The sequence below is a fragment of the Oryctolagus cuniculus genome, chromosome 15, assembly GCF_051225735.1.
Source record: "Oryctolagus cuniculus isolate XC-2025 breed Fujian yellow rabbit chromosome 15, ASM5122573v1, whole genome shotgun sequence".
Lineage (NCBI taxonomy): Eukaryota > Metazoa > Chordata > Mammalia > Lagomorpha > Leporidae > Oryctolagus > Oryctolagus cuniculus.
Genome location: NC_142881.1, coordinates 58750552 through 58769188, shown reverse-complemented (window position 1 = coordinate 58769188; position 18637 = coordinate 58750552). Strand labels below are relative to the sequence as shown.

The 18637-nt window shown below is 36.3% G+C and overlaps 2 protein-coding genes across 3 annotated transcripts in view; one reads left to right on the top strand and one right to left on the bottom strand.

The window, feature by feature from the left end:
• The window catches only part of LRRTM3 (leucine rich repeat transmembrane neuronal 3), a 173463-nt gene extending 160431 nt beyond the window's left edge, over positions 1-13032 (bottom strand). The window contains exons 1-2 of the mRNA XM_002718463.6: positions 12475-13032; positions 10615-12146 (exon numbers count right to left, since the gene is read on the bottom strand). Of these exons, the coding sequence (XP_002718509.1) occupies positions 10615-12146; positions 12475-12478 (1536 nt within the window). The 5' untranslated portion in view covers positions 12479-13032. The remainder of the gene's footprint in view (positions 1-10614; positions 12147-12474) is intronic.
• The window catches only part of CTNNA3 (catenin alpha 3), a 1694949-nt gene that overhangs the window by 673924 nt on the left and 1002388 nt on the right, over positions 1-18637 (top strand). The window lies entirely within an intron of this gene.

Below are 18637 nucleotides of genomic sequence, written 5' to 3'. Positions count from 1 at the left end.
AAATCTACCTTATCTTGTAAATTACAATTAAAATGCAACTTGAAAATTCTTTAGGGTGGATGTCATTTCTATTTTTCAATTTAAACTACCATTTACAAAATTATAGTTCTCCATTTATAGATCCAAACAAAGCTATTGAATACAAATAGGAGGTTTTATTCCTTTTACATTAATTTATTAGGCTATGTCATTTTAATTATTGCTTTTCCAGGAGATAAAAAACATTTTTTTCCTTTAACACAGTCTGAAGGTGCATATTTAAGTTGTATAGATTGACTTGCATAGACTCTAACATGCCTTCCACATAATAAATATTTAGGAAGTGAAAAAGGTATTACTGTTTGTCAACTTCTGAATATTTAAAGTTTAAAGTCTCCAGAAGAATAGCAATTTTGGAAACATGTATAGTCAGAAAGCCAAAGACTTGTGACCTGGACGCTGTGAAACTGTGCAGCATCATCTTTGTGTAGTAAAAGAAGGGAGGCCTTGGTATGTATCTATAGCAGAAGCCTTGTAGAATTGGGAATAAGGTAAGGAAGGAGACATCCAAACTAAAGAGCAAAGGACTTCTCCCAGGAGGAGGTGGGCAAAGAAGAGGTCACAAATACACAGCTTTTACAACAAAAGTTGACTACCCAGGCTCCACTAAAATCAAAGTATATTTATATTTAGAATTAAATATTATTCCTTTGTCTTAATTTTTCTTTGCTCCTAGGCACTTTAACATATCCCAAAAATGTTCACAACTTTGTTTATCCAGGGAATCTGCTAGTAGATTATTCATAACATAGAAGTCATTTAAATCAGAATATGATTCTTTAAAATTATATAAGTATATTTTTGGGAAGACTATATGTAGTACAAAAAGTATATATGAAATAAAAACAAAAAAGAGTGTATATTGACTACATAAGTAAATGATGTTGACACAATTAAGTCTACATAGAATTTAAATATTTGCTCTGGATTATAATTTTATAATAACCTGAATTATACTCTAGATTGCACTCTAGAGAATTAATTGTAAAAATAACCAAGAATAAAACACAATCACAATTGGAAATAAGAAAGAAGAGATGATCCATTTCCTCAAAAAAGAGAATGAAGACACATTAATAACTCTAAAACAAGTCAGCAAGAGTTGTAGTTTCTGATACATGTACAAAATAGCATGGGATGGGCTGCACTGTGGTGCAGTGGGTTAATCCTCTGCTTGCAGTGTGGGCCTCCCATGTGGGTGCAGGTTCCAGTTCTGGCTGCCCCTCTTCCGGTCTAGCCCTCTGCTATGGCCTGGGAAAGCTGTGGAGGATGGCCCAAGTGCACCCACATGGGATACCAGGAGGAGGCACCTGGCTCCTGCCTTTGGATCGGCACAGCTCCGGCCATCTGGGGAGTGAACCAACGGAAGGTAGACCTTTCACTCTGTCTCTCCCTCTCACTGTCTGTAACTCTACCTCTCAAATCAATAAATAAAATCTTTAAAAAAAAATAGCAAGGGAAAAAGGGAAGGGCAAGGTTACGATTTGTAGAGTCAGGAGAATTTGAGTTCAATATTATCATAGAAAGACTGAGAATTGACAGGAGGACTGGGGAGGGAGAAAAGGCATTTCTCATAAAAGAAACTGCCTGAGAAAAAGTACAGAGGGAGGAGTGGTAGGAAAGTCTGTGCTACTGAAGAACTGACTAGCAGGAAATTATACAGAAATAAAGACGATGACACTGGACTTTGTTAGGGGGTTTAGGGCGTTGAATCTATACCGCCATCACTCTTCAGTGTTAACCATATGCCTCGATGCCACTGACCTTAGGGCAATTTAAATTATTTCTTACACAGATATTCCATTGTAAATAAAAAACGATAGTGCCCTATGTTCATTATTAAAGCACACTGTGATACTGGAATTCTTAGCAGGCAAAGCTAATGAAGGAAACAAGAAATTTATGACGATGAGCCAAGCTCTGTACTAAGTGATTTTATCTTTGTCATCTCATTTAATCTTCATGGACCTTTACACGAGTTAAATAATATATGAAATATGCCTGTATAAAAAGCATATGAAATACTCAAGAAATGCTGATTCCCTGCCCTCTTGCAACAATTCTGTGATGATTACATTGTCTCTAATAAATAAATAAATAAATAAATGAAGCCAAGACTGTAGAATTTGCAGGTATTAGGTCCCAGAACCAGATTTCAAACTAGTTCCTCCTGGATCCACAGCCAAAGTTCTTTCTAGAATACAAGGTTGTTTTTTCATGAAGAAAAACAGAGGAAAAAAAACAGGTAAAAATCACTGAAGAAAGCCCTGAAATATATTTTATTGAATGAAAAACATGGTTTGCCCTGCTTAATTCCCCTGGTAAGGTTCTACCTCATGTTTGAGAAAAATATAGAGCAATCCATGTAGGATGATTTTAGATGCTTACAAAGCTGTTAACCCCCAGAAGCACTTTCCTGAACTCTGTTGGTTATATCTGTTTTTAGTATATGACTTTCTTACCTCTAGCTAAAGGTTTTTTATCTTTATTTAAATGTAAGTGCCCTTGGAAGGGACAATGCTACTGCTCTTGATCTGGGAACGGACATTTATATGATAAGCCATAATGATTCAAGAAAGTCTTATACAAAATTGGATCAAGAGATTTTAGCATTTTTAATCCTTCTGAATAGAGGAAAAGCACAGAAATGGGAGCTGAGACAGAAGGCAGACGTTCCAGACTTGCCTCGATTGCGCTCTAGAGAAAATCTAAAAGCCGCAATCATAAAACTGATGAAACAAAAACAAATCAAACAAACTAGACACCTCTCTCTATTTGAAATAGGAAAATAGAGGGAATTGAAGGTTACATAATTATGACAGCAAACTTGGAGATTAATTCTGCTGTGGAGAAAGTGAAATACAGGATATTTATAATTTGGGATTATTGTTAAATTTTAGAAATATATTGGGTTTTGACTATTTAAAAATCTTCATTGACCTTTTTTTTTAAAATTTATAGCTAGTTCAATGCTTTTGCCTTTAGTGTAAACTAATAAAGACCCTACATATCTATGTGTTAGACCATAAAACAACTGAGGAGAAGCTCATAAAAATATATGTGATTTTTACATTTACTACTTAATCCTCTCTGTAAAAGTATATAGGACTAAGTGCATGCTGCCTTTAATGACACGAGTTGGGTTGGAGTGGGTACCATAGGGTGGGAAGAAGACTAGACTGGCAGATTGGAATTCAGACAGTAGAGGAACATCCTAATGGTGAACCATTGGAAATAATTTTCTAAGGGGCACTGGAGATGTATAAATTGGCTTGAGAAGCCAAGTGTGGGTAAGGTCTGAATTATTATTGGGTAGACTTATAAAGATATAAAAATATATATGATTAATAGATAATTCACTGAAAGGCCTGTTTGTGTATTTTAAAAAAATGAGTTTATTATGAAAGTTATAAAAGTCTTCTTATCAAATCATGACATAATATACATAGATTCCTTATACAAAATAAGGACTCAGTTACACAAGATACATAGACACACATATAAAAATATAATAAAATATACAGTAAAATATGGCCTGTTTTTCTTTAGGACTCTATAACATGCCTAACTTTGTGGGAAAAAATACTTATATGATATAGCTTCTGCTAAATTATACAAATTTTCAAATATTCTATTTTTCATTATTATCATAAGTTGTTACCTACCCTGGCATTGGATATATGGCTGTACACAATTCCAGTCTTTATGAATTTTCACTTCAAATTTCTGTACAAAATGTGCAAACCTCTCATAAGTTGTCAAGTACAAGTCAGGATTGATCTCAAAGTGCTGAGTCAGTGTTGAAATGTCTTACTGTTTTCACTGTTGTAAAATTCTTAGAGTGTTTTCATTCTTGTGACTTAGCATTTTTTACTGTAATAATCTTGTCACAAGTTTATCAGAGTTTTTAAAGTTGGTATTTCTTCAGTATCAACATAATGTATTCTACAGTTTTTCTTATGAGTCTGATTAATTGCATCAAATGGAGGCTGGTAAGCATTTTGCTTCTTTCAGAAAGTACAGAAGACTGTTATTAATGATGAGAAGCACAATTTGGTTACATGTGGGGCCACCCGGTTTAAACCAGAAACAGTATTCAACAGCATATCCTCCCTATATGATAATCTATCTATGGGAGAACATTGTTTTTTTACTATCATATTGTTAATAGACTTGAGCACCTAGAGGGCTTATTTGAGGTCCTTTGATCTTTACTGGCTAAAAGTATTTTACATTTAGAATAGATAGAATTAATATGATGAAGCTTTAATTAAAAATACTTTTGTTAGATATAGTGTTTATCACTTCATATGTGAGGGGAAAATGTTTGCATTTGATCCCTGAGAAAACAAAATTATGATTATGATGTAGGAGTGTTTTTGATTGGTGAAATACAGAGGAGTAATCCAATACCTAAATCCTGTACTTTACTTTTTGGTGTTAGTTAATTAAAAGGGAAAATAGTAAGGTTTAATATTTATCAGACTGATCATTCTGCCAAATTTCCTCTTTTTTTTTTTTTTTTCTATTGAAAATCAGAATATCACTTTAACGTGTTTTACAGGCTGGAAAGATAAAGTGTCAGCCAGTTAAGTTTGTCTTTTATTTTAATATATCATGCACATATCTTTTCTGTTGAAGATAGGTTATTATTTGTGTGAAATGTTCAAATTGTGTGAATTTTATTGGGATGACTTTACTATGATATAAGGAGTAGAGGCCTTGGAGACAAACATTTTAAGAATGGGAGAAAGAAATGAAGAAAATTGCTTCTTGGGAGGAGTAGGACCCCATGAAAATAATAATAAAAATTCACAGCATAGAGTATTGTCAAGAAAGTTAGTAATTTTCATTAAAATATTTGTTGATAAGGATGATAAAAGTTCTTTTTCTTTTTTAACCAATAAAATGGATTATTTGTTGCTAATAGAAGCTCTGTTGTTATAAAGCACAGTTGTAAAATATGTTGGATCTGCTTGGTCTTATTTTATGAGCCATATATTCTGGAGACTATTCCATATATCCTCTATGAGCTCCCAGAGTTCTCTTGACTTCTTCAGGAGACCTAACTCAAGAACACTCATCTATTACCCTTTGAAGTAAAAGCAGCATAACATTCTTAAGTGCTCATTCCTGTGAGAAACCACCATCCTCTCTCTGTGATCTCTAGAGATGTCATAGGAATTTAGCTATCAAAGCAGAAGAGTTGGTGTCTGCTTAAGTTACAAGAATTTTGGGAATACATCTGTTACTTTGTACTTTGTAAGCCCCAGTACATGAAGTGGAGAGAGATTTATGATTATACTGGTTATTATTTGATGAGTTAAGTATGTGATTTTATATAAGCAAGTATGCTGTTATTCATAAAAGACAAAAATAACTTGTACTTTTATACTACTTATTTTTTAATACAGTGAATATCAGTGATTACAACTGAAAGATAAAGTTATTAATAATTTTTATCCTAGGAAGAAAAGTTGTGTACAGCTTACCATTAGGGTGTGTTTAGGAGGGACAAGAACAGAATAGATGTTCTGTGATTGATGCCTAGAATATGTGCTATTCTCACAGTCCCATGTTATGAATAATTACTGATTGCTCAATAATGAGGTCATCTTGCCATGTAAATATCATAATTATATAGTTTAAAGTCAACATGGGCTGAAAAGAGTGATCTGGGAGAGGGGATGGACAAATAAACCTCTCTGTTGATTGAAAGCCCTTGCTATCCTGACTTGATTTGGGGCACAACTAAAATTTTGATTTTGTTTGGTAAGTTTTTGGTTCTGTATACTTTGGTTGGTATCTTTATGTCTGTTGTAGAATTGTCACCACTATTGACAAAATGCTAGATTTGGACAACATGGAATGGTCAAAGATAAATTCTATACTCATATTGATATAAATGAATTTGGACTTCTGTAACATAGACTCTCAATTGCTTTTTGACCTATGCCAAACATAGAATACCAGTACACTCACCAAGAAGCACTGAGTGCTCTTTGAAAATAGTGGATTGCTTCCATTTTAGTGTTTACAAAGTACTGCTCATATTTGTTCCTTTCAATAATCACGAATAATCAATAGAATGTATCCATTTTTACATGAGAAAGTTATAGTCCAGAAAAAACTTAAAAGTTGTCTTGAAAACACTTGATTAGTAAATGGTAGAGAATTTTGAATTTATATCTCGATTTCCAAGGCCCATATTCTACCATATGTGGCTATAATATTCTCTGCAAATGAAAAGGAATTATAAACAATTTTATTTACTATTTTCTGAAGCATTTTTATTGTATTCTACCTTATAAATCAAAATCACCAATGACTTTGGAGGTCAAGCAAAAATTGGGTCCAAATCTGTAGACTTATGATTAGGGCAATAGTCACTTTCACTTGTATATTTTTTCCCTTTTCAAAAGCCACTTTTACAAGCTTGATCTATTCTATTCCACTTAACTTAGCTTTTTCATTTAAATGTACTGATATTATTTTTCTTGCCCATAGTTTCTCCCAACTGCCTCTGATTTTTATGTATCTAGCTAAAGAATACAAGAATAGAAAACTGCATGGATTTGCTGCAGGTCTAGATTCTAATAAGAACCCAGGGAAAACAGGAATAGAACAAGCAACATAATTCCTGAGTTTTTTATTTCTCATGGCTCAGTAATTCTCATCTGTCATATCTGTAAATCATTTTGTCTTAGGCTTCCTGTTCCGATACTTGTTTCTGATGCTTGTTTAATCCACACTTTAAATAAACTATTTGAGTTCTCATCTTAGTAAATGTCAAGGGAAGAGAAGATGGATCGTGCACCTATAGCATCCTAAAAACCTTTGCCAAATCCATGAATCTGACTCTGCATTATCCTTCCCCAGAAGGAGAGCGTAATTTCATTATCCATGAATCATCACCTCTTAGACTGTAACATCATTGTCAGAGAGCCTAATAGAACCAGTGTTCAGCTGGCTGAAAAGGGGGAGGGAGGGAGAAAGCACTGAGGCAAAGCACAGGTCACTGGCATGATCAGCAACTGGAGACTTCTAGAGACAGAACGGGTGGCCTCCTTCCCTTAATATCTCTGATATCCCTTCTAATAATAAATAACTGTTGCTTATTCTTTCAATATTTATATATTTAAATTTGATTTCCCAATCTTAATTACATTGTGTTTCAGTATCCTGCCTATAGAAAATGATAACCTATTTAATTAAAAATTCAGACTATTTGGCTAATATCAATGTATGTAAAATATTTAAGCAATTTCTTACCTATTCTCATTGCATTGTTATTTGTGCTTCATCTTTGGACAGATTTATAGCCCTTAGTATAAGTTCTATGGCCTCTGTTCTGATGTTACTAAAAAAGTCATTGTGAAAAATAAAACTTTAAAAAACCACATAATAATTATGTTTCAAGAGAAATCAGCTAAGTAAAATTCAAATCTGGCATACAGATAAACGGCAACATACCTGTTGTTAAGTACCTTTCTACAAGGATTGAGGATAAAAAGCTGCGATGTATGAATAAACTGTGGTTAGTCTAATCAGCCACTGGAGGTCACTGGTGCTCCACAGAAAAACAGTTTATTGCCTGTTGGCCTACCTAGGTAGTTGACTCGACAAATCAAGCAAAAAATGACTTAAATCCTATGAAAAAAAAGTAAACATCCTTGGAAAAAACAAACTCACTTAAAATGAAAGTATCTTTAATCAGTATTGCTTACAAGATTGTGGCACTGGGATTGTTAACTCTATGCTATGGTAGCACCATGATTATTGGGACTTAGAAAATGGGGAGAAAAAACCCTCACATGCAGTTCAGAGAGACTAAGCTGCATTTCTTCTCTGTCATGATAGCATGCAGAGTACTAACTGAGTCCATTCTGCATCAATGTGTCTCTTGTCAGGCTTTTATTTTAACTGTTGTTGCCTTTCAGAGAGGTCAATATTTAACGTGAATTTACCCTAGAAAATTGAATATCAATAATGTTTCCCTAAGATATAGTGAGTTTAAAAGACTTATGAAAATATATTTATGGTCTGTAGTCCAGAAAGTGCCATGGGGTGGAGGTTGAGGGTAACAACTTTTGATCAGAACACTTGTCAGTTGGCTTTGCAAATTTACAATGGTGAAGTGGTTAATATCTAATCTACAAGAGTTACATGTTTGTATCCAGAAGATACTGAGAACTGGAGAGGCTGCTTCCCCAAAAGTAGGGGGAGAAAAGAACTTTTTTGTAATTTCATGTCCAGAATCAAAATCAGTTATACCATCTATTCTTATATTTATAAGTTAGGCTTACAAAATGATCAGCCATCAAAATGGTCATTCACAATGGCTTTCAATTTTAAAAACACTTTACATTCAATAAATATATTTTATATATAGTAGTAGTACCATAGCATCTGAATTAAAATGTAAGTATAAATGTGTGTTGTCTAAATATACTTGGTATCCATCACAAATGAAGCAGAATATCGTCAATGAAAAAAATGGGCTTTCTCACTGCATTTAATTAATATAACCAACTTAATACAGATAAAAATGAGACTGACCAGAGAAAATTTCTTTCTAGGTGGAATATGTATTTACTGCTTTATGAAAAAAATTTAAATTACAACTTAAGTGAAAAACATTATAGTAGACTCATTCATCCAGTTCATAGTACTGTAAAGAAGTATTTGCATTATTAATTAATTGGAAATATATGGCTATTTGCCATTAATAAATATATATTCAATAATTATTCATTAGTAAATATATTATAGCCATAATGCTTTTCTAAACTGGCATCTATTTTAAGATTTAATCAAAATTCAAGTACCTTGATAAATCCACTATAAGTGTTTATATTTCTTTATTGCTTCAGAAGTATGATTTTAATTATCTGGCTTCCTGGCAATTATATTTCATAGTGACTTGCCTAGATTTTTTTTTCTCTTAGCATATGATAATCCTTCATACTATATAAAAATGCTGGTAAAAATAGCCATTCACTTTTTCTCTTTGCTGCAGTGATTCTGTTTGAAAGAACAGAGACATGGTTAAAGATGTAGGGCTTGGCAAGCCAAATTAAATGAAACAGCCCCAATGTTGCAATTCCTGGCTTTTGCTCATATGATACAACTGTTCATTGTGGAGGATGAAAGACATGATATAGACTAAAGATATTTTTCTAAAATCTTAATGGACTGTGCTTCAAGTTATTTAAATACAGAGTCTATATTTTTGCTGCAGTCAATAAACTTTCACCAATGACATGAAAACATGCATGCAGCTTGCAGATTGCCAACAGGATCTGTACAGAGTTGTACTGATGGATGAGTTCACAATACAGATGAACATGGTAATGTCAACAGTAGCAAAGAAAAAAAAATGTGTGGTGGTTGGTTTTTTCCTCCTTTAAGATTTATTTTATACATTAGTTAAGGTGTTTTCAAATTCATCTTTTTGAATGAGGTTGTTGGTGGAAAGCATGTCTTGGAATGTGTTCTTTTCACATCTGAATAAAGTGTCAGTCATTAGGGTCCTGGTGTGTGCAGGGAACATCATGGAACACAACAGGACAGGCTGGCAAACCCTGAACAGAAGAACATGACAGAGCTAATGATTACACTAACTATATTAGGGTCTTAAAAAAAAAAAAAAAAAAAAAAAAAAAAAAAAAAGCTGTGAAGAGAATTTCAGGTAAGCTTCCAGCCACATGCATGTAGCAAGCTGGGTTCACATCTGCAACAGTATCTCTAAACACTGCCTAATGTAAGGAGCCCTGAAGAAATCTGCTTCCTTAAATTTGCCTCTTGACTATTTAATTAATTATCTAGGAAACATACAACCCAGAAAAAGTGACAGTGAAACCTCAAGTCTGATTTATCATGGCTGGGTCTCACAGACAGGCTTCAAGTGTAAAACTTTGTATTTTTCACCATGCTCACATTTTACAGTTGTCTACTTTGGCAGTATTTTAACACTGCAACATGTCTTCTTTATCTGTGCATGGCTTATTGTAATTCAGATACCTCTGCTAATATTACGGCTTTAATCCAGTATGGTCTTTAGATACGTTCCTACATTTTTTTTTTCTAAACCCGGCATTGTTTTAAAAGCTCTTTCCATAGTGTTCCTAAAATCAAGCTATCGCCTAGAATCAGCTCAAGCTCCAAGTACCTCGGATCACACACCCCTTTCCTTGATTTGTCAATTAACTACAAATCTCTGTTTTTACCAGGAGAGTAACAGCAAATGTGGGGATTACTTATGGAAGAAGTTTTATCTTAAAACACATGAGACAATAAAGCAATCAGTAAAAGGTCACATACAATAGGTATTATTTTAAACCAGAGTTCAAGCTTCACATTGATCGTGGTATTTAAATCTTAATGGGTTGATTATGTGCGAAAGGAAAATGACCAGTATTATGAATGCACTAAGACAGGGAAGGACCTTGCCAGCAAAGTGAGATGTACAGGGAAGGGGATGGGGGCACCGTGTTCCCTTTATAGTCACCAGAGTTCATTAAAGACCACTTATTTCCCGGCTTTTAAGAGCGTTTTTATCACAATGGTTCATACCTCACATTCCCTGGAGCCTGATTTGTTATAGGTGCAGGGTCCTGTCCCATTCAGCAGCATCTCGCTGGTCTCCGTGTTGGTAGGTTTATAATCTACGTAAAATTCCTGGGTGCTGGGAGTCATTTGCTTTAGTGACTGTCTTTTCTTTTTCCTGTGCCTTCGCATGAGGGAGCGCTGCTGCAGCTGCTTCATGCTGGCAGGGTACCGCTTCCATGACACGTAGATAACGAGCAGGATGACAAGCACGGACAGGAAAAGGGCCACACTCCCTGCGATGATTTTATGGAAAGAGATGTGCTCCGTGTCTGCATCGGTCTCTGGGCCGGGCTCTGTAGCTCCCACTGTGGGGGGCAAAGGAGGTTTGCTCTCGTGTTTCGGCCTGGGGAGCTTGGGCTTAAACGTTGGCTTTGGGAGAGCCCTGGCCAGATCAAACCTCTCCGTGGTACTTTTGCCACATATGCTGTAGTTCTTCACTGCATCAATCACATTTACTCCTTGCAGTTCTTTGGGACTGGCACAGATAATTGTATTCTCCCTCAGACCTTTAAAACTTTTCAGCCAGTTTACCAGGGAGCAAATATTTCTGCTGCATTCCCATATATTCCCGGCAAGACTGATGTCATTGAGGGATATCCAAGAATCCAAAATCTCTTGACCAATAAATGTGAGCTTGTTGGAATCCAGGTTGAGGCGCTGCAGATTCGGGACACACTGGAAAACACTGGGTCCACTGAAAGCTTCGATCTCATTGCCTGATAAATCAAGCCTTTGTAATGAGCTCCAGGTCCAGGACATGGTCTGTCCTATGACACTGATTTTATTCCATTGCAAGTAAAGATTCTGAAGGCTCACCAATCTTGGAAAAAGGGCCAGGTTGAGCTTGGAAAATTGATTGTGCTCCAGATGAAGTTCTTTGAGTCTGATCATGCCTGCAAAAACATTCCTGGCTAAACTTCGGATCCTGTTATATCCCAGGTCCAAAAGTTCTAGGTTGCGGCAGTCTTGGAATATTCGCACAGGGATGGTTCTCAGGGAGTTGGACCGTAAATGTAAACTCAGCAGCTTCCGCAAGCCCCGAAACTGTTCAGAACCCAGAGAATGCAGCTGATTATAGGACAGATCCAAGTTCCGTAAATTTGTCACAGGTCTGAAGGTATTGTTAAGAAAATAGGAGATTCTATTGGAACTCAGAATCAACTCTTTGAGTCTGCGTATTCCATTAAAAGCATTCTCATCAATATTGCTGATATGGTTATGGTCAAGGTATAGCCAGGTGAGCTGGTTGAGCCCTTTAAATTGATTATATTTAAGTTTTTGAAGGCTGTTATAGCGAAGGGATAAACCTAAGCAACCAGCAGATATACTTGAGGGTATCTCCTGTAATTTCTGAGATTCACAATAAACCATTTTGCCTTCACACCTACAGCCCTTAGGGCATCCTCGTTCGGCAGAAGACAGCATTGTCAGTAAGACAGTGGGGGCTATAACCAGTGCTACAGCTGATCCGCTCAGTAGCCTAATTACATTGAAACCTGGAAATAAAAACAACTTAGAAAAGTTATCCCCCCAAAAAAGAATTCATTTTTAATCAAACAAAAATAGGCATATATTTTCATTTTTAAGAATGTAAATCTAGATAACAACATTTAACATCAAATATCATCTCCTTGTAATTTAAAAAGGTTTGCCTTTAAGGTATTTTTTAATTGTTAAACAAGAAATCATGTCCATTAAGCAATTGAATTTATAGTCTTAGATCAGAGCAAGGTAATTTCTAAAATCATTAAGGCAGAATTATTACACAGACTAGAGGTTTTTTTTTTTTTTTTTTTAAGAAGAAAAGAAAATGACAAAACATACCCATCCTTTGTATTGTTCAAAGGTCGTCCTTAAGTCTTTTGCTTTGGCTTAGGGGGCCACTTGCATGACAGCCCCTGTCAGCTGCACTGTAGTGAGTCAGGGCTCACTGACACCCAGGAAGAAAAATTGGACCCCTTGGGAGATGGACCGATTTTGGAACATTATTCTTTGCCAGCCACGCAGAACACTCCAAGAACAAATAAATCCCAAAAGCGCATTTGTAGCAAAACATCAAAATCTTCCTAGGTAATAGGATCTTCATGGATATTACGTTTTTGCATCTTTACAGGTTTTTGGGGGTGGGGGGAGAAGAAGGGGGCTAAAAAAAAACTGTCTTCTACAATTTCTTCTTATCAGAAAGCATGATGTATTCCTTCAGGCAACGTGGGGCTACCTGAGCGGCCACATCTGTATTCCATAGCCCAGCTGTTCCTGTGTTGAGCACCCAGTTCAGCCACAGCGCTGCGTTGGAGCCCAGAAGGCAGGAGAGCCCCGTACCGTGCACACGCTCAGCTCACTTCTGCAGACTGTCATTCTGAAAGCTGCTCGGACTGTTGCTTTGGTTTCAGTGAATGCAGTCTTATGTAAAGCTGCCCCCAGTGGTGAAGAACATTATGGGCATGTGCAGAAATGCCTCTCTTTTATCTTGCAAATGAGCAGGCTCTCTGCTAGAAAATGAATGATTCTTTTAGGTGGCTCAATAGGAACTGAATGGTCACCATAATCAATAACTAGCAGCATTTTTTTGTGGTTTCCAAGTCTTGTTTTACAATTTGGCAACATCTTTATTGTTTGCGTCCTCTTAATCACTAAACATGTGCTGCCCAGAGTTTTTCTGGAGCTTGACATTAAGTTCACAGACCGAATGTCAATTTTCCTTAACCTCAACGTAGGCTTTGAACTGAAATTTGTAAAATGAATTATTGAGCTTTTCTCAGAGAAGCATTAACTGCTTGCCCGTTTGACCTCTTGGAGTCACAGTGATTATATTATGCAAGGTGTCTCAGGATGCAAGAACACATGCATTTTGGAATAGAAAAGATAACGAAAAACATATAGAATGATGGGTCCAATAGCCTTTCTGGTTTCATGGGCAAGATATAATGGTTTTTATGGCTTAAGATTTGGTTTGTCGTTTTAGTTACTGTCATTTTTTAAGATTAAAAACAATTTTTAGAGCCAGTATAAGAATCAAGAGGTCATTTGGTTCATAGTTTATTTATGCTACTGGTATTTATTATATGCTGCGTTATGTATGTGTTACATACATAATATTTACTGAGCTCTTCCTATGTGCTTAAATGGACTTTCTTATTTTGTCTTTAAGCAATAGTATTATTATAACTTCCATTTTTTTATTTTATTTTATTTATTTATTTATTTATTTATTGGCAGGCAGAGTGGACAGTGAGAGAGAGACAGAGAGAAAGGTCTTCCTTTTTCTGTTGGTTCACCCCTCAATGGCCGCTGCAGCCAGCACATGGCGCCAATCCGTAGCCAGGAGCCAGGTGCTTCTCCTGGTCTCCCATGCGGGTGCAGGGCCCAAGCACTTGGGCCATCCTCCACTGCACTCCCGGGCCACAGCAGAGAGCTGGCCTGGAAGAGGAGCAACCGGGACAGAATCTGGCGCCCCGACCAGGACTAGAACCGGGGGTACCGGCACCGCAGGCAGAGGATTAGCTAAGTGAGCCGCGGCACCGGCCTATAACCTCCATTCTAAAACTGACTAAACTAGGTTTTGAGAGGATAACTTGTTGGGAGGTCATTCATATAGCAGTCAAGTGGCAGTGCTGAGATTTAGAGCCAAGTTTCTTTTATGCTAGAACAAGCTACAAGATCCTGTTCATCTGCATTGTTACCTTCCTTTAAAAGTGAGTTGAGTTAGAATTAGACCACTTAAGAGATTGGGGTAGGAAAACTGGAATCAACACATTTTTGTTTCCTAGAATAGAACCATGTGAACTTCTTTAGTCTGACGCTATGACAGAATTAAAAAAGCTCAGGAGAAGCAGTTTCGCCTGGTAATTCGGAGCACAGGTTGTTGTAGCACCTAGATCCAAATCCTGGCTCTAATTTACTAGCTAAGTAACCTTGACCCATTATTTATACTCTCTATGCCTCAGTTTTCTCACCTGTAAAATGGACATGATAACAAAAAATGCTTCATAGATATGTTTTTAGAATTGTCATCTTAATAGGATTTAGAACAGCATGTGGCACATAAGAAGCCCACGTTTGCTCTTTGAATGACATTGACCTTGTGGTATTTTGTTGGTATTGAGTATTGTTTAGCATTGATTATTAATTATACCATCAGAAACTCACAGAAAACTACTTTATTGAACATTTTTTTGTAATGTGTACAATGAGTTTCAGAGATTCACCTAGTCTTTTTTTCTTTGATGAGAAAACTTCCTGTATCTACATGGTCTTTGGTTCTAGGATCTGTATTTAATAATGTTTAATTATTTTCTTTCACGAAGCAGAATATAGTAATATCTGCCCCATAGACATACCATTTTGTTTAAAGATAAATGATACCGTTTAAGAAGTTTTCCTTATTAATCTTTGTTAGGTGGGTTGGCTGTGAAAACCTGGAGAGCTTCCATCTTCTCCAAAGAAGAGATACTTGGTAAACCTTAGTTAGGCTAATCACAAGGAGTCTCACTGATATAGTCCCATAAAATCACCAATTCTTTGGGTATTACACTATGAATAGGGCAGCAATTCTTCCCCAAATTTGACATGCTATGAATGCAGATAAAGAAGCCAGAGAACTTGTTAAAATGTTAATTTCCGAATTCCTCTTCAAGGTTATGATTTAGGGGCATGGGAGAGAGTGTGCTTATCAACACTTCTTGATGCACAAGTAGTTAAAGGAATGATTTAAATTAGTAACTGTTCTCCTAGTATGAAGAGAGAATGTGAAAACTTAAAAAGTCAATGTTTTGTTTGCTGAAATTTCTCTAGTAGCTACACTATCACTTGGCACATTATAAATGCTCAATGAATATTTATTGAATGAATTAATTTTAAGGGAGTCATAAGTACAGTGGGAATAGTAGAAACTGATTATGTAATATTAGTCTTATGTACAAGGGAGTGAACTACATAGATTTCCTTGTAGTGATCCACAAGCTTTTTGTACAAAGTATTCTGAAAGTACATATGTGAGATAGCAAGAAACTAGATAGTGAGAAATCATAGATCACCAACAGGTGATCTTCACTTTTTATGAAGACATCTCTTGTCATTGTAGTTAAATCTTAAATGTTATTTGTAAATATACTTTAAAACATTCCCTTTGGCACACTACAGGATGGTAACACTGAGCCTTTATCATCTAATATCCCAAATGGAACGTGACAATTTGTATCTCTCAAAAAATACTAAAGAAATATCTCTGTTCCTTTAAAGCCTTTGATTTATCTTCTCGTCCTCCCTGCTTGTCCGAGGACACTAGCCATGGTTATATTGTTTTGCCCAACAGCAGGAGGGGTCTACTCTAGGATGGCTGAAGAACCTATTAACTGTATCTTTTGTATCTGTACCTCACTTGCAGTCAAGAAGTAGCAGAGGAGCCTACAGTGATTGTAATTCTCTCACTTCATTTTTCCTAGGACAAATCTTGAATTCTCTGCTGTGCGACATACTTTGTCCTTAGTTTTCAGACATTTTCATGATACTTTAGCTCTAGATCTTATCATGCTCCATCTCTCTTCATACTCACAGTTGGATCTTCTAATTGATATTTACTGTAAACACTGACCATTTGATCTACTTTTAAAGAGTAATCAGCAGCCACTCTTGGATTGTGTTGGCTAATAGGCAGTCTGTATGGTCTGTAACTTGGAAACAGTTCTTAAGTTTGTGTCATCATCAGATCTGTCCTGGATCAGTGTAATGAAGCACTTGAAGAGGGAAGATTATCCATCAAGCTAGTTTAGAAATACAAAAATAAAATAATGCAATTCTAAACTACACTGTGTATTTGAACCTACAGAAATTTAAAAAAAAAAAAAAACAGAATAGTCCCTCAAAAGAGAAAAAAGCTTATGATCTCAACAGTTAGGAATTTGCTGGTATATTTTTAAAGTTTATCCTCCATTAACTTGTTCAATAGAAGAAAAATTATACTATATTATGTATTTAGCAACTTCTTTTGTAGATAACACCACATATAGAACAAACCATGAACTACATGATACGTACATTTCCCCAATGAATCTAGAGCCTTAATGATTTATAAAATTTTAAAACATAGTATCATCTGTCTCAAGACTGTTTTTGATATACTTGTGGTGTTTCAAATAGCTAAACATATTTTTGTTTGAATTGAGTGTATAAATTTTGGTATATAATACCAAATTTTAGTGAAATATGAAACTGCATTACAAAATATAAACTTAAAAAATCAGACTGAAAAAGGATGTACTGATATGTCAACAACAGTTAGTGTGAGACTTTTTTTTTTTTTAATAAATATGTAGTTTGAATACACATTATGTACTAGACTCTGTTCCAGATACTTGGAGTCTATCTGTGTAGAGAAAAACAAAAACAAAAACAAAAACCCTGTGTTCTAGTGAAGCTTATATTCTAATGAGATAAGATAGTTAATAAAGAAAATAAACACATAGTATAGTAATAGGTATGTACTGTAGGAAAATAACAGTGTAAGTGTAAGGAAGATTGGAAGTCAGGGGAGAAGTGGATCACAATTTTAAATAGGATGATTAGTCTGTTAAGAAATTTCTTGTACAAAGCTTTGAAGGAGATAGCTTGTTAGACATGGCTATATATGCAATAGCCAGTGCAAAGACTCTAAGGTGAAAAGCAGATCGTGTCTTCAATGAATAGCAAGGAGACCAATCAATTTAGAATAAAGTGGTAGAGTAATTGGAGATGAAGTCAGAGAATTTCTAGGTACAGATCATGAAGGTCTTGGATGCTGTGGTTAAGAATGTGGCTTTATTCTAGAGAAAACAGTGGTAACCTCAAGATTTTGTGCAGAGGAAAGATAAAATCAAGTTAAAAGGGTAAAGATAAAAGCTTTCCTCCTATATACTGAATGTCTTCAGTGCCCTCAAATTTGTGTTTGAAAGCCCAGTACTTAATGTGATGTCATTTGGACCAAGAGCCTTTATGAGTTAATTGGGTCATGAGGTTGGAGCTCTGGTGATAAGATTAATGGAATTATAAGGATAAGAAGAGATATGAAAGAACCAGAACGTGCTTCCCAACTCTCTCTCTCTGCTTGTGGCCATGAGAAAACAGGAGAAGCTGCTGTCCACAAACCAAAAATCAAGCCTTCTCTAAACACTGGATCTGTTGGTGCCTAGATCTTGAACTTCTCATCTTCTAAAACTATGAGACATAAAAATTTGCAGTGTAAAACTACCCAGTATATATCATTTTTTATAACATCCCACTTGACTAAGACAGTCAGTCTTGTTATGGGAATAGACCCTGAAGGGACAAGAGTAGAAGCAGAGAGGAAGTAGGAGAAAGATGCTAATAATTGGTCCAGTTCAGTTGCAGAAGTGGTAACAATTGATTAGTTTCTGTGGGGAGCAACTTGGAGCAACTCGGACTAGACTAAGTTACTGGAATTAAGACTTATTCTATGCATCTGCTCTCCCACAATATGGCACTGGGAGAGGAGGAAACAGCTTCTACACAGCTGCCTCCAGTTCAACCAATAAACAGCAGGACCTGCTCCTGATTGCAGGAGAGCAGTGTACTCAGCGTGTGGGTAGCAGAGTTGGGATTGGCGGAAGAGGACTATAAAGGAGGAGAGAGACAACATGCACCGGGAACATCTATCTGAAGGAACACCTGTGCAGCCCCCGAGAGAGCTGGCCGGCGGTGTGCCGCTCCCCCGCGGAAGTGGGGAAAGTGGCAGGGGGAACCGCCCTTCCACGGAGGTGGAAGGGACGGTAGCCAACCCGGGAAGAACCAGCAGCAAACCCGGGGAGGACCGAGCAGACAAAAGAACAGCGCAGGGTCCTGTGTCGTTCCTCCATGAAGAGGGGGAGCGACATAATGGTGCCGTGACTCGGATAGGAAACCTAGGCAGGGTCTAGTGTTGCTCCTCCATGAAGAGGGGGAGCGACATAATGGTGCCGTGACTCGGATAGGAAGCCTAGGAGGCGTAGTCTCT